This window comes from Rhipicephalus sanguineus, chromosome 2 (assembly GCF_013339695.2).
Source record: "Rhipicephalus sanguineus isolate Rsan-2018 chromosome 2, BIME_Rsan_1.4, whole genome shotgun sequence".
Taxonomy (NCBI): Eukaryota; Metazoa; Arthropoda; class Arachnida; order Ixodida; family Ixodidae; genus Rhipicephalus; species Rhipicephalus sanguineus.
The window spans coordinates 117,127,213-117,150,598 of record NC_051177.1 but is presented as its reverse complement, the minus strand read 5'-3'; the positions used below and the strand labels follow the sequence as shown (position 1 = coordinate 117,150,598).

The following is a 23,386-nucleotide window of genomic DNA, read 5'->3' as shown; positions in this document are numbered from 1 at the left end:
ATACAGATACTGAGATACATTTGCCTTTAACGTAACGGGATGTTTCGGAGATACTTTTGCAATAAGACGAAAAAAGTATTCCGGAATACAGTTACAGTGATACAGATACTGGAATACTTTTTTATTTGAAGGATGCTCATACTACGCAAACACACTTATTAGTGCAGCATAATGTTGTAATTAAAGTTACAGCGCATCGAAACGTTCAGTTCATTTATTTATTTATTACAGTACCCTCAGTGCCATTAAGACATTGCAGGGGAGGGGGTGGACAAAGTACATAATTAGTAATAATGACATAATTACAAGTATTATTTGCAATAAAAATACACTATTTCACAGTAACAGTAACAAGGATTGGACACCGAAATCGACATATTTGGCGAACAAACTAAGCTATGCTAGAAATAGCACACTTTAAGCAAATCACTCGAATCACTAATGAACACCAGTGAATTGAGAAAAAGCACACATTTATTTTGAAGATCTGCTTTGCTGAGAAGGTTGCTGTGTAGGCTTCTCAAATAGGCTGTCTTCTAACAGCGTCGGTTCAGCCTCAGCACAAGACGCAGGAAAGAAAAAAAGTCTGCCTACCGCTGAAGGCGAGCACAAATTCGTGTTATAGTGAATAAATATCGCCTTCATAGCCGGATTGCCCTGCAGCGTGGCGGTATCTCTTCTCGGGTGATTTAGATACCGAAACGCTTCCGCCCTCACTTGGGTTGTTCTGACTGTTCAGAATCCGAAGTCTGTCCCCATCTTCGGAATCCTAAGCCGTCTGACCCTGTCGGCTTCAATGAAGCTGTCACCACCACCGACGCTACCAGCACCCATTTCAGAAAGCCGCAACAGGCGAAGTCGGCTCCGGCGGTGGGGGAGCCTGCTACCACAAAGACCGTTTCACGCATGTAATCAATTAGGAACGCACCCTGACATTGCAGAGGTAGCTGAAAGCGCGTCAAAGATAGCCATCTTCTAGTCACTTCCGCCGCGACTACGGGAACTGCTTTTGGAAGTGCCGCCGCTTTGAGAACTGAACACACGCGAAGCATTGCAAAGCCTGTTCTAAGGCGGTATCCGCGCGGGGGGTCGCGAAGTAATGGCTTGCCACCCGAAAAAAATTAGGCGTGCTGCACTGACCTTGAGAGACAGCGAATTTCGTCGGCAGAGGCCGACAACACTGCCCCCGCGATTCTGCCGTCTGCGGCGTCGCGCGCTTTACCACATGGACCATTCTGTGCTTGAGGGGAAACCATCGCCGCCCTATCTGTCGGCGACTGGCGGCGCGCCTTTGCTTGTATTGGCACAAAAAAGAAAAAAAAACGCCATTCCCCCATTGGAAACACGCCTCAACTCATTTCCGACACAAAAGAAAAGAATGTAACGAGATACCCGTGTCCTGCATAGTATCGCGATACAGGCGATACGTCGTAAATGTATTTCACTACTGAGATACAAATACATTTTTCAAATGTATCTCGATACAGAAATACAGATACTCAAAAGTATCTCTGAAATACTATCGCAATACCTTGTATCGCGATACTGCCCAGCCCTGCCACTATACCACCGTGGCGGACGCATTTTTAAGGCGAAAGCCTTAAATGCCTCATCAAACGCGAAATTTGACCGTCGGCGTCCTGCGTCTACGGCGTCAGCGTAACACGACGTGAGGGACGAGAGATGCAAAAATAATCGTCACGTAAGGACGTCACCATATGACGTCATCATGACTTCACAAATTTTGGCGTGACGTCATATGATGCCATTATCACATGACATGGTAGCTTGGTCAAAAGTGGGCAGATCACGGTGGCAGTGCAAAACCAGGTGACGTGCCTCCGATCTTGGAGGCAATGCAAAACCGCGTTAGGTGCGCAAAAAACTGAGAAGAAGAAGATGGCTTTCGCCTTCGAGTCGTCTTAACTTCATTAAGTGGTTTTCCATGACATACTCATTGTACAACTTGACTTTGTTTCTTGTATTTTTTTACTGGCATAGCGTGTCTACTGTACACAATGCTTCCCCGTCTTCTTCTTGTTTTCATGCGTCCTCTTTGTATAGACGCTTCGCGAAAACTGTTTGTATGCGCATTCCTGTATGAATTTTCAGGGCTTACATCAATAATGAATAAATAAATTATTCTTGCTCAAAGAAATAAAATACTGGATCTGTGTGTTTGTGCGTGCGTTTATATCCAGCTTACAGTCCATTTATTTGTGCGCATTAATGCTTCGCTGACAGAAGCAATTACACAAATAAAACGCAAATTATACAATAAAACACAACTGCCACTAGTCGCTTCACAGTGATCGTAAATGATTAAAAAAACAGGAACTGCGTAATTATTTAAGACAGGATGAAAATGTAACCTTGAAACACAGAAACAGGGAAGGATAGAAAACATATAACTGCACACATGCATATGTGGGCATCGGACCAGCACAGAAGGGTACTTGAAACACGGAAAGGAATATAAAAACAAGAACCCGCCGGTGGTTTTAGTTATGGTGCTTGACTGGTGACGCGAAGGTTGCGGGATCGAATCCCGGCCGCAGCGGCCCCATTTCAATGGAGGTGAAATGACAGAGGCCCGCGTACTTAGATTTAGGTGTACGTTAAAGAACAACAGATGGTCAAAATTTCGTGAGCCTTCCGCTATACGGCGCCTCTCATAATCATATCGGGGTTCTTCGGACGTAAATTCTCACAAATAATTATTATTAGGAAAAAAGAAGGATCTGATCTGCAGACAAACACGCATAATATTCCATGATGCATTTCAAATCACAAAAATAGCGAAAGCAAAAATCAAAGCAGATACAGGACCAACCAAGTGCAGTAAAGAATGTTTGCGAATAAAAATGCAGGATTCATGCACACGTGAACCAAAGCATATCAAGCATGTAGCTGATATCAGTGTGTCCATTTATTACGCAAGGTTAACACCGGCAGAAGTTATCCTTGCATGTGCATTCGAAATACCGGCCGGAAACTTACGCTGCAAGTGCATAATGTGTCCTTCGGATGCCGCTTGTCACGTTTGATTTTTACTGTCCAAAGAAACTTCCTATCTTCTAAAACGATACAGCTCCCAACGTTCCTAGAATGATTGGTGCACTGCGACACGCAACACCCGGCTATGGTGACGGTAGAGAGCGCATAAAACTGGTGGGAAACGACCACCGACCTAATAACAGCACGCGCGCCACGCACAAGTGACCGGGCGGGGGATTCAAAATGGCGGCCACGCTGCCGCCAAGGCCGAGGAGGCGGCAACTGCCCTTTCAAAAGCTGACACCACTCTAAGGGGGGCGCGCGCATCGAGGCACTCTAGGGGACATCTGTACGTGACGCCATCTCTCGGCGGCAGCAGCGACATCCTGCCATAACTGAATCAGAAATAGGCGAAAAAAAATCACAGCATATCCACGGAGTGAATGATGATGAGTGGGCGAAGCTGCGGAGGTTCATCGGTAAACCGTGAATCTTCCGTGAATTCTGCCCAGTACATCATCACCGACGTGAGATCGGGCGCGTTTATACTAAAGGTTCGATGAGTTATGACGACTTGCAGCGCAATTTAATTTTACATGTACGCTGTGAATTTTCATTGTTTAGAAAACCATTGCTTAGAAAACATCTGGCGTCTTTCGTTAAGCAGCTGGCGTCTTTTCGTTTTGCTTTAGAAACATCTGGCGTTCTTTCGTTTTGCTTTTACAAAACATCTGGCGTCTTTTGTTGGTTTATTTCATCAATCAACGGCGTTTTGAACAAAATTTTTATTGTTTAATCGCGCACAGGAGAAATCTCACCAGGCACTACCTTGAAGGTAAAGAATGGCTGCTAATGGGAATGAGAGACAGAAGAAGTCGGCTTTTAGCTAACGCTGTGAATTTTTTATTGTTCAACAACGCACAGGAAAAATCTCCCACCGGCACCACCTTGCAGGTCAAAGCGTAAGACTGGTTACATACTACGCTACGAGGGACGAACGGGTGCCGCTATAAGGAGCTTCGCCCCTAAAAATCATATCTCTTGAAAAAAGTCACAGTTTTGCCGCAACGGCGAAGGAATGAATGCGATAGCACAAATTAGAATGTCACACGAAGAACGGCAAGCAGCTCAGTTTCTGCAACGCGCCGCTCGAGCGCAAAGGACTGGCGAAAAGAACACACAAAGGACGACCACGAACTAAGAACGGTCACAGCTCGACACTTACAGCGCACTGCTCAAACACAAGGAGTAACACAAGGTGTTACTCCTGTTAACCGCGGAGCCGAACCATGAGAGTGAAATAACTAGAAGAATAAGGATGGGTTGGGGCTCATTCGGCAAGCATTATCAAATCATGAATGGTAATCTACCACTATCCCTCAAGAGGAAGGTTAACAGCTGCATCTTACCAGTACTTACCTACGGAGCAGAAACCTGGAGACTTACAAAGAGGGTTCAACTTAAATTGAGGACGACGCAGCGAGCGATGGAAAGGAAAATGATAGGTGTAACCTTAAGAGACAGGAAGAGAGCAGAGTGGGTCAGGGAACAAACGGGGGTTAAGGACATCATAGTTGAAATCAAGAAGAAGAAATGGATATGGGCCGGCCACGTAGCACGTCGGCAGGATAACCGGTGGTCATTAAGGGTAACTGACTGGATTCCAAGAGAGGGCAAACGCGTGAGGGGAAGACAGAAAATTAGGTGGGTAGATGAGATTAAGAAGTTTGTAGGTATAACGTGGCAGCAGAAAGCACAGGACCGGGTTGATTGGCGGAACATGGGAGAGGCCTTTGCCCTGCAGTGGGCGTAGACAGGCTGATGATGATGATGATGATGTTACTCCTTCGTGTTTGAGCAGCGCGCTACAACCCAACGCTCCTAAAACTTCTTTTGTTTTAAACTGCGCTGCGTGGGGTGACCCCTCCGCGTCTCCTGCCGCGCGGTGGCGTTAGACGCATCGTTTACTCGGCGTTCCACATCGGCAGGGGGTACAGAAATGGGCCACCTTTTAGTGCGCGTCTGATGAAAAATGTAGGAGCGTTGCTTTAAGCGTGGCCTTCGGGCAATCTCGCGGGTGATACTGCACATACTGAAGCACCTCCGAGTTCTGACTCCCGTTAGAGTTAAATGGTGTACATAAATAGCTTGCCGTTGTTATGTTAAACAGCCGGAGGCGCGTGGCCGAGTTGTTTAAGGCTGCACGCTGCGGAGAGAGGGGTCGAAGGTTCGAATCCCGGTGGTGTGCTTAGGAAATTTTTCTTCTGATTCTTTTTTTGTGGCTTTATTTATATATACATAAATATACATATCCTGAACATGACGGTGTCGGCAGACGGCGATGGCAAGAACCAACTGTGAGTGTCCATATAATTGCTATCGCAATAAAAGTCTAGTTATCAATAACGATACTACTCGAACATTTTGGTAAAATTATAGTATGGCACTAAGCGTTGTCGTTCCAGGACAATTGAAAACCACCAATTAATAAGACACAGGGCCCCATTGTAAAATATTAAGCATTCTGAGAAGCCACGCGGTTTGTAATGTGATGCTAATTTTAACAGAATGTTCAACTAAATCGCTGCTGTATATAACCGGGAGTTTTTGATAACTATCTTTTTTCTTCAGATATGATATTTTTCCGCTTATCTCCCATTCAGTTACCGCCAGGGTGTCCGAACGGAACGAAAACCGAAAACGAAAAACGAAAAAAAAACGATATTTTGAACTGGAACGAAAACGTAACCGAAGCTTTATCTATTATTTCGTTCCGGAGTGAAAACGAAATTTTTTCAATCGTTTTTCGGTTCACGGGAAAACTTCGCAAACCGGAGCAACTGAGCTCGTGCAATGTGAGCATATCTCAGGGTACGGTATTAGCGCGTACCTCAGGCAGGAATTCCAAAGCAAAGATATGTTGAAATTGTTCGAAAAACGAAAACAGTGGCAACCAGAGATGTTTATATTAACGCAAGTGGATTTTTGCGCGCCTGTCACGCAGGTCAGCGTAGAGGGTGTATTGTCGGCGCTGAAGTTTGTTACAGCGAAAGCTGTTATGAGATCATAACGGCTGATTTTGGCGCCATAGTTGTCCACCGCCGCCGGTGTCCGTGACCGCTATCGCGTGATATAAAAAAAACAAGTGAGAAACAAATTTATAGGATCGGAGGCATTTGAACCCGCGCCCTCTGCATGGCAGTCGGGTCTTCCACCACAGTGCCACGCTAGTGCTTTTATGCTTGCGAGGAGCGCTTGACAAGCGTGAGTGCTGACGAGCAGGGCGGCCCAGTGTTCCGTACTCGATACAAAGGCACAAGGTGCCGGAGCGGTGCACTGTTCCAACTAATACCAGCAGATCTAGAGGGTCTTATTCCTCAATAACCAAATCTTATTTTTCTCCATTTTCACAACCGCTTCAGACGCGTGGCAAGACTGCTTAGTCTTCTTGAATACTACTTTTCTCAGCATAAAAATAGGCTACGTCGTCATTTTAGCATTAACACATTTAAGCATAAACAATATTAAAACACCACCATCCGTTCAAACATGCTGACCATGCAAATACTATATGTAGCGGGAGAACTGCCCCTATGGGAATTAGTAGGGTGGTTGTACTGCACGAGACGTGTAACCAAGCTTCTATCCCTCGACCTTGGTAACCTGTTTTGCGTACTCTTCCAGTGCTTAATGCATCTAATGACATCAGCTTTATGGGGCGTTCATTCTTAACTCAATAAAACTATGAAGATGCCTTTCTTACGTGGAGGAATTACATTGATGGAATTAACTGCCCGGCCATTCCCGGAGTGCGAATGGGCTAAGTTTTTTCATTCCGAGGAATGGAAAGGAATGGAATTGCGGCAAGTTCTAATAATTGAAATGGAATGGCGGCGCCCATTCCGCCACACTGCTTCCCACCCACTGCAAAGTGCTCAGCCATAATTCATCATCATAAGTCACAGCGCAAAGTGCACATAATGCCTTTACGATGTGTAGCGTGTACCACGAGACTCCGAAGAATGACGAAAAATGGCATAGTGGGAACTTCTCTACTTCAGAAGAATTGGGATGATTTATGGCGTAGTGGGTACCTTGCATGTGTACTTGTATTATTGCCCCAAGAGACTCTCCAGTGGGCTCTACAAAGTCCGCTCTTCCAGCTTTCCTTGTGATTGTGCGTGTGTCGCGCAGGCCTGGCGATCTCTTTATCAGAACAGCGGTCTCGCACATCAGAGAGTACACTCAATGACGTGCTGCTTCTAAGATCGTGCTCATCCTTTGACACAAAGCATTGAGCCCACTAAAAAATTCGCATTTGTCGTTTGAAAAATAAATGCTATGACTTTGAAATTAATACTGGTTTGTGCTAGTTGGTAAAATTCGTGGTACATTTACTTCCGCTCCTCTGAAGAACGTATTTTACCCTTGTCCCACTTTCCTAAGAGCAGGGCAAGTAACTACATCACAAATCCAATGTTCGTTATGATTACCTTAACTTCAAATTTTTCCATAAAAAAAAACCGTTACGAACCGTTACGGAACATTTTTTTTCGTTCCGGAACAGAAACGGAACGGAACTTTTTGCAGTGGAACGAAACTAAAACCGAAACGAAAAACATTTCGTTCCGACACCCTGGTTACCGCAGGCCACCGCTGTCAACGACGAGACGTGGCGTTACGGGCACGTGTCCTCAAATCCTCGTCATGGGATGAAGACATACAAGCGCTGAGTTCCTAGCAACTCGCCCAGTTTTCCTTACTTTTACTTTATATTCCATATATCGACCGCTCGCCCATGGTACAGTAGAGAGTCGGTTGCAGCCTAAGAAAAAAAAATTCGGCAGATCCCACGTACCATGGGAATCTATGTTATGCGAAGCATGCGCGATATGGTGACCGTAGCGTAATTTTTCACATTGAGCAAAACGTTACGGAATGACGCCAGGGAAATGTGGAAGTGATACACACACCCTCATATGTTGAACAGCCGCATATGTATTATATAACCAGTTGTTTACAGTTGCGTAACGATGCCAACAGAAACATCGTTGTTACCAACACCAGACGCGGTAAGCTCACATGTAGTGCTTATTCTTCAATACTGAATAGCGCGGATCCGAACAGGAGAAAGAAGGGACACAGATTCACAGAACATGCGTCTGTGCATCTTATAGGGAACCAAAGCTCAAGTTTTGGCGCGGCGCTCGTGCGGCTGAGCTTTGCGTTACTGGGGGCAGAGGGCAAACGCTGCCGGCGAAGGCGGATTTTGCCGCAGCCAGCAGCGGCGGCAAGGACACATGCGCGCATGGGCTCCTCACTAGGCGAAGAGCACTGCTAGTCAGCAATAGTTACGTTGTGACCCACCACAGATGCAATCAGAGACCTCTGCGCGTGCGCGGATGCGGGGGCGGTAGTGTTATCGAAGATTTTTGCGCAAACTTTACAAAAAAATGACTGGCAACAGAGTAAGAGCACACAAACGGCACATGTGAGCGCACATATGAGCGCACTTTTTGTAAAGTTTGCGCAAAAATCTTCGATAATGTTTAACCAATTAGCCCACTGCCAAGTTTTTCGTAGGCGGTAGCGTTGTTGCCGTGGATGCCCCCAGTTGCGATAAGAGCAGTGGAGCCGCTCGACGTTGCTTTGGAAGCCTATACTTGTCAGTTATGAAGGAGAACGCACGCACATTCCACGATAGCCCGTGTGTATGTGTAGAAGGGGTTCTTGGCAGTTCTTGACAAAGGTCGGCAAACTCACTCATGAGTTGACTCACTCAGACTCTCTCAGACTCAGATAGAGCCGTGAGTCTGAGTCTCAGTGAGTCCGAGTGAGTATTATTTTGCTGAGTTTGAGTCCGAGTGAGCCAGGCTGAGAAAAATTTCAGTGAGTCTGAGTCCGAGTAAGTCCGGTTGAGAAAACCTTTGGTGAGTCTGAGTCCGAGTGAGCCCTAAGTGCAAAATATATTCCTTGAGTGAGTCTGAGTGAGCTCCACACCGTTTTGCCGACCTATGGTTCTTGAACATGGTCATCATCACCGTTATCACTGAGCACCAGCAGCTGGACCGGACTTGTTAATCGGATCCGTTCGTGATCGCGGCAATAATTGGTCTAAATTCGAGCTATAGTTGAGCTGGTGGAAATCCTGGATTCCTCTGAGAAAAAAATGATATGCTATGCCTCCTGTCATGGACGTGGCAGCGAGGTCTTTTGATGCCCTGTCCACATCCAAGCCATCATTCATGCAGTATAACAACCGAGCGTTGTTGGGTCTTCATAAATCAATGTTGATGTCACCGGTAATGATTAGAGGCATGATTCTCTCAGTAGATTTATTGTAGGAAGCATTGACCCCGGTTTCTGCCTAATCCACGTGGTCCACGTAGCGGACCACGTGGACGAGTAGATGGTAGTTGAGCATCTTCCAGGTGTGTTCTCGCTTCAACTTAATTACCTTGCGTCCGCCGCGGTGGTGTAGTGGTTACAGTGCGCGGCTGCTGACCCGAAGGTCGCGGGTTCGATCCCGGCCTCGGCGGTCGCATTTCGATGGAGGCAAAATGCTAGATGTCCGTGTACTGTGCGACCTCGGTACACGTTAAAGAATACCTGATGGTCAAAATTTCCGAAGCCCTTCGCTACGGCGTCTCTCATAATCATATTGTGGTTTCGGGACATGAAATAGCAACAATTAGTATTATTATCACTTTTCTTGCGTGTCAATGTGCGTGTTCCCCGTTACTGTGTAGGTTGAGACTCTATCACCTGTGGCACATACCCGCGTAACATAAACTCTGGTATGCGGGTATGTGCCACACGTCACTGAGAAAGGGTTTCATGACGTACGCGACAAGTAACTTGCGTTATTCGTGTCATGACCGGTGAATCGTGTTCGTCATACAATGATCCCCTGCTATGCCAATTTTGGTATATTTCAAGTTATGGAGACGACCAGGAGAGCGCCCCGACGTAGGCGGCTAGATAGATAGATAGATACGTAGATAGATAGATACGTAGATAGAAATGGCCAAAGTGCCTGAGGTTCGCTAAGAAATGCTTCGCATTTAAAATGGAAGCTCCGCCTGCAGCCATCGCAGTTCCGTACAGGAAAATTAAGCATAGGTGCTGTATCTAATTGCATTCGCTCATTTGCGTGACGTCAAGCACCACTGCTTGGTAAAGATAGTTGAAGGCTGGATGAAATACCACTTCCATTTCATATCGCAGTAGCAGTAAAGCTAAATGCATAGTCGTTCCAGGCAGCATCGCGCTCGAAGAACGTATGAAAAGGCCGCGCGCAAGTCGATTCAGATAGCGCGGATTCTATTTCGCCTTTGTTACTGTTCATTATAGGGGGCGTTCGTACACACTCCACTAGCGTTTGGGCGTGGTGCTCTTTATACTGTAGCTTGACAGAAAATATTCCTGGCCGTCTCACACCTTATTTACCCAGACATGAACAAGAGAGACAAACGCAAGAACTGTACTTCTAGAGTCACTCTAGAGCACATGCTATGAGAATGTCGAGAGATAATGAACAATACTGGGGTTGCAGCCTCTATCAATCACCTCCGCAAGCGCTGGGAGACTCTGTTGCACAGATCTTCCCTTGAAGATCAACTTTGGGCTGCCTAGCGGGCAGAGGGAGCCGCCAGGACTCAAGAACTCCTGGCCGTTACGTAGGCGGGACCTTTTACGCGTCCCAAAAACGCGCAGTACCTCTCATTAAATATCTTTGTATGTTCAAGACCGTTCTGTGCTTTTTTTTTAAGGAGTACTTTCTCTTCTTTCGATAACACTAGGCTTGAAGGCGCGGGTTCGTTTTCTGGCCATGGCTGCCGCATTTCGATGGGCAGAAACGCAAGAAAGCCCGTGTACTTAGATTCAGGTGCGTTTTAAAGAACTCCAAGTGGTGTAATCTGCCTCTCTTGGCATGCGAATTCGGAAGGACAGAATGAATTCATCAAGTGATTTAGTTCTTCATTGAAAACACCAAGCGATGTTGTAACTGTGCGCGATCACGACACATTTGTTAGCAAATTAAAGGAGATGGGGAATGTAGAGGTGTAAAATTTTTTAGCTTTCTTTTGTTAAGGTTAGTTCCAGTATAACCTGTATTATTGCATGGCTTGCTTCATGCCTTACTGAGTGCTACATTGTATTACCATGTCTTCTTCGTACGCAGACTTCTTGTTCTTTTTGGGTTTTCCTTTTTTTCGTGTTCTGTGTAAATATTTCTTTTGTAAACATAGCCCTATAGTATTGTAACCACCCCTCCCCCCCCCCTATGTAATGGCCCATGGGCCATTAGAGTATATGAATAAAACAAATAAATAAATAAATAAATAAATAAATAATAAATAAATAAATAAATAAATAATAGACACTATCTACTGTGAGGAAGGGAAGGTGCACGTAAGGAGGAATACATCGCTACTTATCACATAAAGCAAGCATATCTGCAGGAGCATTAGTCTATTCTAGCTGACTGTTGAAGTCTGCTGTTCAGGGCTTGAGGCGCTTTTCTTTACTTAGGAAATAAACAGCGAACACGTAGAAAAGTTGTGGGGCTACCCTCACCTACTCGCTAATCAATAGAAAACTCACAGGCTGCTTTATGCACTCACCTAAGACGACTGGAAGGCGACAGCCATCTTCTCTTACTTCTCAGTCGATTGCATTTATCCTGCCCCGCCACCCTCCCAAAGCTTTCTGCACCTAATGTGGTTTTAACGCGATAGCGTTAAAGAGCTCGTTTCGCAGAGATTCCGGCGTCGGCGTCGGTGTCGGTGACGGCCTTGTTGGTTGTGAGCGAAAAATCATCATCTTGTCCGTGACCGAAAAAGTGAGAAAGATGCAAATGAAATAAACAGTAAAAATCTTCGGGTTTGAGTGAGAATCCAACCCAGGCCGTCTGCGTGGCACGAAGGCGTTCTACCGCAGAGCCACGCTATTTTAAAACGGCCTCGAAAAAAAAAACGCTATATGAATGTCATGTAGTAGAAGGAGTCGTCTTAACGTACGTAACACTGCGTTGCAGAAGCGTAGACTCGCGCCAGGCATCAAAACGTGTGAATTGCGCAACCAAGGGGTGTTTTAAAGGCCCACCCATTACAAAGCGCTGAGGCATATTTAATAATTATCATCACCAAAAGTATCAACTGAGTGAACAGCTGCGTAGGATCGCGTGTTGCCTTACGGAGGCGTAGTGGGCCCTTCGCTGATTCGCAAAAGGAATAATTATGGCGTAGTGGGCACTTAACTGTACATGCAGTAGGCATTCTAGGATACTTTGAAACCAGGCCAATGGATGGATGGTGGAACTTTATTAAATATAGTCCTGAGAGACGCGACTAGCGCGCAGTGGGCTTCTCCCACGTTGGGACGGGCAGGCTTAGCCTGACCGCCGCATCGTGGGCTCTCTGGACGGCCCAAAGCTGATCCCCCTTGTTGGGGCTTCTGATGGCGGAGCTCCACTTGGCGGGTCGGCTTGTTCACTGCCCAGTAACGAGGGGCATCGCCAGAGCATATGCTCTAAGTTAGCTATTTCCCCACAAATGGGACACGAGCTGCTAGTGTAAGTATCCGGGTAAATTTTGTGAAATAAGGCCAGATTTGGATATGAATCAGTCTGCAGGAGCCTAAGCGTCATGGCCTGGGCTCTGTGTAGTTTTCTGTGAGGAGGGGGGCCAATGTTACGCGCACAATCTCCTTACGACACGGTTGAGGCATGCACCGAGAACCGGAGCGAGGCTTGCAGTCGAGAAGGCGACGCGCACGGGCCCGATTGAGCTATCGCGTTCTACTCTTGAAGGCGAAGCTCAAGCGTCCTCCAAGTTGTTCCATGGCCTCCAACGTCGGAGGCACCCTCATGTGGTTTTGCAAGGCCTACATTTGACCATGCCCCGATGTCATGTGATGACGTCATCATGTGACGTGTCGTCACGTGACGTCACAAATTTTGGCGATCTGTGACGTCGTGGTGACGCCATCACGTGATAATTTTCTGCATCACGCGTGCTGACGCCGCCAACGGGAGTCGCGGACGCGACTCCCGTTGGCTTCGCGTGCCACCTAAGGCTTTCGCCTTAATAATGTGAATAATATTGACCAATATGAAAACCCTTCTTAATATATTCCTTCCTTTCTCGCAGTGGTGCAGCAGAAATATGAAATACGGGTCTACGATGATTTCGTCATCCACATGAACACCGGAGTGCTGAGGTGTCACGTTCCCAAATACGTCAAGGAATACGTCATCGTGACGTCATGGACACGCAGCGATGGTTTCATCATCTCCGTGCAAGCTATTCCAGGCAAGTATCAACCCGCCTTAGTTCAAGGTAACTATGGGGCGAGATCTGAGCAATTGTTATTATGTTCAAGTGCAAGAGCATTCATTGTCCGTGTGTGTCGTACCTGAAGCGCGTGCACGCGCGACAGCGCCAAAGGCAGAAAGGAAGAGGCTGCGGAGAGCATAGATGGCAAGTTGCATCCCTTGCAGCCCATCCGAGCAATAAGGCGCCAGGCAGAGTTCAACCACGTGCACTGCTGTTCATCAATGTCGCCTCTTGCGCGAATGGTGGTGGTTAGCGCGCTCGGCCTCGCTCGGCTACAGAGCGCGCGTTGACGCAGAGGTCTGAGCGTGCTATTTTAGGCACCGTCGAATTCCGCCATGTGCCGACATTTCTTAGTGGCCGCATTTTAAACCAATCCAGCGAGGCCGTAGCAACAATCTGGGCCTATCAGAGTTGACCAATGGGCGAATTTGACAACATGGTAGAATTTGGCAGTCTCCGCAATAGCACCCCGAATAATCACCGCGGCCCCTTTTCAGAAGTGCTGTTGGCCTTCCCGTTTGAGACCTGCACGAGAGCTTGCGAGACCGTAAGGTCTCACAAGTACTCGCACCCGTCTCGCAATGCGTCGCCAAAAGCCCATGGGACCTTGCCCGAGCGATGGCATCATATCATTAGGTCATCATTGGTCGTCTTCATGACGTCATGGGTGACCGAAGTATGTGACCTCATTGTTACGTCATCATGACGTCATGTGGTGACGTAATCGCACGACATCGTCGCTTGGTCGAAGTTAGGCGGATCACGGAGGCAGTGCAAAAGCATATGAGGTGCAGGAAGCTTTTTGGGGTGGTGGAGGAAGGATACATGTAATCGACTGAAAAGAAAAAAATCACAGTTTCGCCGCAAGGGCGAAGCAATGAATGCGATAGCAAGAAACTAATGCTATACGAAGTGAGGCTCGCCAATGGATACTCTCAGTTTGAACAGCGCTCCTGTTACAAAGGCGGCCGAAGCAGCGAAGGAAACTAGCGTGCTTCAAGTGTCGAGCTGTGACACTTGATAGTTCGCGCTCATCTTCTGTTTGTTCGTTTAGCGGCGTCGTTTAGCGGCGCTCCGTAACATGAGCGCGGACATCACGGTTTAAAGCTTGAAACATCCCTCTCGCCCTCACCACGAGAAAACCGCGCGAGCAGACAGCGGAAGGCCAAGGTTCTCCTTGCGCAAGTATAAGAAGAAGCGAGCGAGCTCGCCGACGACTTTTAAATGCGCTCGCCGCGCTCCTAGCGCCATCTCGCTGGTAATGAAGAAACGCTTATGAGCGTCGGCCATCTCTGAGTCCGTCCAGCGGCAAAGGGTGTGTATATAACGCTCGCCGTTAGCTATGCGGAGGACCTGCTTTCCGTGGCGTAGTGGCTAGCGCAATGCGCTGCGGAGCAAGAGGTCCCTGGTTCGATTCCGCGCTTCGGAAGCATTTTTTTGAATTATCTTTCTTTGGGGCTTTTATATATATACATACTTATACATATACGGTGCATGATGGCGAGGGGCGCGGACATTTTCCAGCCGAGACTGTCCATATAATTGCTATCGCAATAAAAAGATGAAGATGACGCAACTTGTGTGCCGTTTTCCTTCCACGACTTTCTTATGACGGCGGGTTAACACGTTAATACAAGTAACGCTTTCGCATTAAAAATAACGCATAGACCTAATGGGTGTTCTTCCACTAACATACCAACAAATGTTATCTCTAATTGTAGGGAATAATTATAAAAAAAAAACATGGTTGATCCCTCCGTCAAAGGAGCCGGTATAACACGATAGTGAAACGTGTCTTCACAGGAGTAGTTAACTGTTTGTTGTACATTGATAAATGAGCACTTGCGCAATATCTGTTCGTGTTTGACGGATATAGCACCTTTTAATGTGGACGCACCTACGTTGATTCTAGTTGGACATCTCCATCCCGACGACTAACGGCAATGATCATGATTAAAGCTTTGTGGTGGCTGAAGTAGCTAACATAAACCAGGACATAGCGTATGATGAATCCCGCGAAAACATGGCATCAACAAGCTCATATTCACTAGAACTCGATAGGTGTTCATGGAAAGCGTCGTCATTTGATGAGAGAAACGGTATGGTATGCGCTCTCCAGCAGTTGCGTAACCTACACTTCTGCTCATGCATACACTACCACACAGCGCTTCAGGCAATCCCAGGATTTAGGGACATCTCTACGTAGCGCCATCTCTCGGCGGCAGCAACGGTGTCCTGCCATAACTGAATGGGAAATATGCGAAAAAATATCACATCTCTCGAAAAAAGCTGGTTATCAAAAACCATTCCGGGTTCTATACAGCAGAGCCCTACTGGAGCATTTCGGCAATATTGCAGTACTGCACTACAAAGCGTGTGGCTTCGCAGGATAGTTGAACACCGCCCACTAGAGACGCATGGGGTTAAAAACTAAACACTCTGGGAAGCCACGCGATTTGTAGTGAGATACTGTAATTTACCAGAATATTCAAATAGTCTCTCCTGTATAAACCGAGAGTCGTATTTGATAACCAGCTTCTTTCGTCAGATATGACCTTTTTTAGCCTATTGCCCATTCAGTTACGGCAGGCCAACGCTGTCATCGACCAGAGATGGCGCTACGTGCATATGTCCCAAAATTGTCGTGCAAAAGCCGACATTGTCGGCGTGTTTCCCAAAAACGAATTGTCGTAGTGCCCGAACCATTTGTTGGAGCGTTGCAAAGACATACCAGTCCACGTGTATTAATTGACGACATCGTTATGAGCGGTTAGCCAGCAGGAACATACCGTAGCCGACTTTAGCAAACGGTCAGCCTACACTAGCCAATCTCAGCTAGCAGTTAAGCGACAATCTCAGCTAGCAGTTAAGAGACATCATGGTCAGCCTGTATATTCTAGCGTGTTGCTCGGCCGCTGCGCGCTCTCTTCGTCCTCTTCTACATCGTCTGCTCGCTCCCCGAGCACGTGCGCCAGGCTGATTAGCTAATTGGCTGGGTGATATACCTGGCTAATTAGGTCAGGACATGCTATGACCGAGCTAATTAAGTCACATCTTAATAACACAGTGCTAATGAAGCCATGCAAAGCCATGACCAAGCTAATTAAGATCGTGCTAACACTACGCTAATTAGGGGCGCGCTAATTAAACAAAGCTAATTAGGGCATTCCTCACTAATTTCATACTGCTCAGGATCGCGCTAATTGGCTCCATACTAATTAAGACCTTGCCAATTGATCCTGAGTAATTAATGTCGTGTTGACTAAGCATTACCAAAATAGGCAGAAATGTTCGGTATCATGTTTATTAAGAATTAGCTAATTAACAGCGTCAAAATTGAGACCGAACTGACATGGTCTTCACTTCGATGGAGACCGAGCATACTGAGTAGATGGGCCAAGTAAATACCTGGAAGAAGGCAGATGATCACAAGCTCCTCCGATGGCTGCAGCCTTGCACAAGTAGTGCAAGCTGACCAGATTATTTATGCCAAAGAAGCTGCTGCTTAGCGTCCTCCGCATGAAACGCTTGAAAGGCACATTGGCAATGACAGTCACGAGTTGAACTGGGACCTTTCAGTATCAGCGAGTTTGTACCCGAGTTCGCGCGTCAATCAGCTTGATTGACAGACGACCGCGGTGAAGATCACCGCGTTTGCTCTTGCCAAGGAGCAGTGTTCACGCCGCAGTGCCAGTGATCGGCAAGAATAATCTATGAGCTTCATTGCACGGACTATGCACACACGCACGAAGAACTAAAGGTTATATCATGACGTGGCTACGATATCTTGCATTCAATTTCACCTCGCTCACGAGGCACCACTCACAGCCATGAAGCAAGCGCCCCTGGTGGCATTTGCGGCGAGAAATGTTGCTATTTCTTGCTTGTGGAGACATTGTTTCTACCGATTTGTTACTGCAGAAAAACCTTCCATGCCTGTAATGTAAGTAGCAGTAACTTGTCCATTTACTTATCTGTAATATTCGATAGATGCGAAACGAGCTGCACGAGAGTGCTGCATGTGCGCCCTTGTTGCATTCGAGAGTGGGAATTTCCATGTGCAGGTGGAACGAAAGAACTTGCCTGAAAGAGGACAGACGCCCCGAACACGGCCCGTGGGAGGCGCGATGTTCAGTTGGCAAAAAGATACCGCAGCAATCACGCTGGCGTTGCTGCACTGTTGAAATGTTGACTAAGTGGTAGCGCTGACACGTTCGCACGCGGTGTTGCGTTGAAAACCGCCGCAAATGCCGCTCATGCGTTTGTGACGCCATGTTCGTTCTTGTAGCCGTTTTTGTCAACGCTGCTGTCGCGAGTTCCGCTTCTCATCATGGCCGCCGTAGTGCGAGCTCGGAGCAAACTTGTGTTCCCGAGGAGCTGGGGCCATCCTGCATAGCACCCCAGTGCTGGGTTACACACAAAGAATAAATAGGTTATAATAAGCTACAAGGGTAGCGATGCGGGCTTGTTGGTCTGTCATGGTACTTGGATGTGGGCGCGAAAAGACAAGGACGAAGGGAAGAAGCGCCAGTGTGTGTGTCTTCTTCCCTTCGTCCTTGTCTTTTCGCGCCCACATCCAAGTACCAATAAGCTAAATACGAGCTGCACCCACAACTATACCAGTCCCAGGAATGAATTCATATCGGTGCTTGTTTAAAATAAGAGGCGAACGGAGTACTTGGCACTGTTCTATAAGAGAGCTGTATGTTTTAATAATTACCAGCCATCTCTAAGTAAAGAGAGGGATGGAAGGTTGTGTTTAGAACCACTGGTAAACGATTCGGAGTACTATGCACTCTACTACGGGAGAGCCTTAAGCCATCGCACTGGTGAACAATGAGTGGAACGTAGCTGTGTTTAGAAAAAGTTGTTAACATATAGAGTACTTTTACCACCATCGCTAGTCACGCTGATTTGTAACGCCAATCACTTATACGGGCTTAGATAGCCGAATTTCGCCATACAGATGTACCATCGTGCCGCTGGTTTTAGAATGAAACATTAACGTCCCAACAAATTTGAACAGATATTATGAAATCAATACTCAGCGAAAGTGCATACTTTAGTTGTAAAAGACCAGCTTTCTTATGCTGGTGCACCTGGCACTTGCATTAACAGGACAAAAGTACTTGCCCTTGCAATGAAAGCTAGCTTGTGCCACTCAGCGTGTTACCGTGATTAAAAGGGTACAGACAATATTTCGCGGCCGAGATAGCCTGCGGGATCGATTCCGGTGAACATGAGTATATCAACTGCAAAATACCAACAATATAGCTTGGAAGTTATTTTCAGTGTTGTATACGTTACCGAAAAATGTAACTAAATACGTTACTCGTTACGCTAACAAAAAAGGGAACGCGTTACCGCCATGCCTTACCAATAAAAAGTTAACGCGTTACCGTTACCGAAAAAAAGTAACGGACGTTACTTCTGCCGTTACTCCGTCATGAGAAATTTTAATCATTGGATCTTCGCTGCAGGATACCCACAATAAAAATTTGGTAAAGCCCAAAGTACTGATTTAACAAGAATAATTTGCACAAATATGCCGTTCCTGGCATACTCATTCCCAGGATGTGGGGACATTTGTGCTTGGCGCCATCTCTCGGCGGTAGCAACGGCGTCCTGCCATAACTGAATGGGAAATGGGGGAAAAATCATATCTCTTGAAAACAGCAAGCTATCAAAAACGACTCGGGGTTCTACACGTAGATACCTACTGGAAGGTTTTGGTAAAATTGCAGTGTCGCACTACAAAGTGTGTGGCTTCCCAGGACAATTTAACAGCGCCCATAAGAAACTATGGAGCCCCACTGTAAAAATTTAAACAGTCTAGCAAGCCACGCGGTTTGTAGTGCGACACTGTAATATTAACATAATGTTCAAATAAATCTCTAGCATATAGAACCGGGAGTCGTTTTTGATAAATAACTTTTTTCGTCAGATATTATTTTTTCGTCGATTTCCCATTCAGTTACGGCAGGCCACCGCAATCGCCGACGAGAGATGTCGCTACGTGCATATGTCCCCAAATCCTGGTCATGGTATAAGTGGCCTGAAGATACCTGTACAGTTAATTAGGTTGCTTTTAACTCTGTGGAATATGGTAAGGCCATTTTTATCGATGTGACATTAAATAAGACTAGCGATGTCACCATCAGCGCTACCCGTAAAGAAACATCACTGAACAAATTTGCAGTAATTATAACGGGCGTGCTTCTGCTAACAATATTAATGCGCAATTTGTAGCAATAAAATGCTTAAATGGTATAAATCCAGGAAAACGTATTTGCGCGCAATTTTTTTTTCTATGTAACCTGCATAATTACCGCAGAAATTGCGAGCGTGTATGTGAAGCTGTTCAGGGTCAGCCTCGCTTCCTCAGGAATTCAATAGCCAGAAAGCTAATCGCAGCTGCAGATAGCAAGACGTAAGACTAATTTTAGAAACGAAGTTTATAAGCAGTGCCAAAGTATTGAACGAACAACTTCCTAATGTAATTGCAACTTCTGAATATAAGAAGCAGTTGTATGTCAAAGCCGTCATCGGACAGCTTGCCTCGTTTCTTCGTGAATACGTCCGCACCTACGCTAAATAGGCGCTCGACGGACAGGCTATGTGGCACTCCTCTATTCACTTTCAGAAAGAGCTGGTGGACGCGTGGGTTTTCCTTGAACCCACTCAGCGCGATGTAATAGGTACCAAAGGTACCAAGACAGTCGTTCATCTGCAGTTGGCAATGTTGTTGAGAACGCACTTCCGAAGAAGTCATCGTTGTGCCGCAGCTCAGGGAGTCTTGATCTCCGAAAGCGAAGAAAATCTCGAGAGCTCGCTTTTGACAGTTACGAGGACCGCATTTCGCTTCGATTCATCGACGATCAACGACAACTCGAACCTCCACAGCAAGGTAGCCGAAAATATAGTAGATCCATTTAGGAAATTTCGGGAATTCGCTCCACATTGCAATTTTTTCCCGCGCAACAAAGTACCCCGCGTGTGGTCGCTTTGTCAACGCTTGGCGGGCTGACAGCAGTCCATCGCTGCGACGAAATTGATCACTCCCACAAATCACTCCGTTCGCAATCACTCCAGCAAAGTTGGTATCATTTCCTGTCACGACTGACCACTGTTATAGTTTTATTCCGCGCACATCACAGGATTGGAACTGCCTTCCCGGATGCATCGCTGCCATTAATACCATCAGCTGTTCAAACAACATTAGCTAACACTGTACAAAGAGGAGCCGAAGAACTTGTATTTTTACTTACCATTTGCTGTGTTTCTTGTTTGCATTGACTTGTTTTTTTTTTTTACTCACTCCCCTCTGTCATGCCTTTGGCCTTGAGGGTATTAATAAATGAAGTCAAAATGAAATGAAATAACTTCGGAGAGAGCTTTTGTCTGGGGCCCCGCCACGGTGGTCTAGTGGTTATGGCGCTCGACTGCTGACCCGAAGGTCGCGGGATCGAATCCCGGCCGTGGCGGCTGCATTTTCGATGGAGGCGAAAATGTTTGAGGCCCGTGTACTTAGATTTAGGTGCACGTTAAAGAACCCCGGGTGGTCGAAATTTCCGGAGCCCTCCACTACGGCGTCTCTCATAATATCGTGGTTTTGGGACGTTAAACCCCATATATCATCATATCATCAGCTTTTGTCTGGCAACCTGGTGCGACATTTGCGACATCAGCATTGGTCCTATATGTAATATGTCTTTCGTCTCGTCTTTCGTGTTGGTTAACTTCGCAAATATCGGGCAGAGCTCTGCAAAAGTAGCTTCTACAAGACGAAAATAACTTGTGAAACGTTCTTGAGATCATTGGAATAAAAAAGTCACAGTTTCGCCGCAAGGGCGAAGCAATGAATGCGATAGCAAGAAACTAATGCTATACGAAGTGAGGCTCGCCAATGGATACTCTCATTTGAACAGCGCTCCTGTTGCAAAGGCGGCCGAAGCAGCGAAGGAAACTAGCGTGCTTCAAGTGTCGAGCTGTCAGTCAGTCAGTCAGTCAATGAACTTTATTTATAAATTGTCCTGAGGAGCCGATTCCCCTCAAGAGGGAGGGTCGGCTGCGGGCCGCGCCCACGTGGGGACAGGAAGAGTGAGCCCCTCCGCCAAATTGCGGGCCCTCTGGACAGCCCGGATTTGGACCTCCCGGTCCGAGCTGGTGATTGCCGTCCTCCAGGCGTCCTCTGTGCTGAGATTCTCGCAATCGCGCAGCGCCGTGCATTGCCAGAGCAGTGGGCTAACGTGCATCGTCTCTCATCGCAATGAGGGCAGTGCGGCTTTATGCTGTCGATAAATTTGCTGTACACTAAAGGCGACGGGTAAGTACCCGTTTGCAGCATTCTTAATGTGACTGACTGGGTCCTCGAGAGTGCGGGTGCGGGAGTGGAAAGCTACGCCTGGCCAATTGATAAGTTTGCAGATCTCATTAAAGGTGAGAGAGAATCAAGCTGCCGGATGCCATCCCCAAAATTAGATGCCGATTGCCCGTCACGGTGGGACAGTTCGCGTGCGCGGGTATGGGCAAGCTCATTGGCATTGGGGATAACAGGTGGACATCCTTGCCCATGTGGGCAGGAAACCAGGTGATGTTGCCGTCGATTTCTCTGCAATTTGGTCTTTTGGTAAGAATATGGGCCGCCTGCTCACCGATTGATACGGTCATGAACGCTCGTGCAGCAGCCCGAGAATCAGTGAAAATGCGCGTGCGCATGGGAATCGCCACGGCCAGTGCTATAGCAGCCTGCTCTGCCCTGGCCGGCGTGGTATCTCGAAGAGATGCTGCTGTGAGGAATTTACCGTGAAGGTCAGTGACCACAGCCACGAATTGGCTGTGCCGGGATACTGTGCTGCGTCAACGAACGCCACAAGTTCAGGGCTGGCAGAGGCGGAACTGAGGAGCGACCTAGCCCTAGCGTGTGACACTTGATAGTTCGCGCTCATCTTCTGTTTTTAGGGGCGAAGCTCCTTAAGGCGGCACCCGTTCGTCCCTCGTAGTCGTAGTAGTAGTCGTAGTGCGAACCATTCTTACGCTTGACCTCCAAGGTGGTGCCGGTGGGAGATTTTTCCTGTGCGTTGTTGAACAATAAAAAATTCGCAGCGTGCGCGTTAACTAAAGCCGAATTCTTCTGTCTCTCATTCCCCATAGCAGCCATTGGCATGTTCCAGTAGGAACGTTAGTAGAAGTAGAAGTGTAAGTGTTAGCTAAAAGCCGACTTCTTCTGCTCTCATTCCCATTAGCAGCCATTGTTTACCTCCAAGTAGTGCCTGGTGAGATTTCTCCTGTGCGTCATTAAACAATAAAAATTTTGTTCAAAACGCCGTTGATTGATGAAATAAACCAACGAAAGACGCCAGATGTTTTGTGAAAGCGAAACGAAAGAACGCCAGATGTTTCTAAAGCAAAATGAAAAGACGCCACTGCTTAACGAAAGGCGCCAGATGTTTTCTAAAGCAATGGTTTTCTAAACAACGAAAATTCACAGCGTACATGTAAAATTAAAGTGAGCTGCAAGTCGTCATAACTCATCGAACCTTTAGTATAAACGCGCCCGATCTCACGTCGGTGATGATGTACTGGCAGAATTCACGGAAGATTCACGGTTTACCAATGAACCTCCGCAGCTTCGCCCACCATCATCATTCACTCCGTGGATATGGTGATTTTTCGTTTAGCGGCGTTCCTTGAGCTCGAGTGACTTTCGTACGCTCCGTAGCATGAGCGCGGACATCACGGTGAAAGGTCGAAACATCCCTCTTTCCCCCACGAGAAGACGCGCAAGCCGCTAGCGGAAGGGCAAGGTTCTCTCTGCGCAAATAAGAAGAAGCGAGCGACTCGCCGACGACTTTAAATGCACCCGTCGCGCTCCTTCCCCCTCACTGGTAATGAGAACGCTTATTATCGCCTGCCGTTCTGAGTCCGTCCAGCGGTTAAAGGGTGTGTATATAACGCTCGCCGTTAGCTACGTGGAAGATCTGCGTTTTGTGGCGTAGTGGATAGCGCCACTCGCTGCGGAGCAAGAGGGCCCTCGTCCGATTCCGCGC

General features: G+C 47.0%; 1 protein-coding gene across 1 annotated transcript in view; it reads left to right on the top strand.

Moving 5' to 3' along the window:
* The first annotated feature begins 9,406 nt into the window (after positions 1-9,406).
* Positions 9,407-23,386, top strand: part of LOC119381822 (Down syndrome cell adhesion molecule) — a 116,113-nt gene continuing 102,133 nt past the window's right edge. The window contains exons 1-2 of the mRNA XM_037649578.1: positions 9,407-9,428; positions 13,152-13,313. Of these exons, the coding sequence (XP_037505506.1) occupies positions 9,407-9,428; positions 13,152-13,313 (184 nt within the window). The remainder of the gene's footprint in view (positions 9,429-13,151; positions 13,314-23,386) is intronic.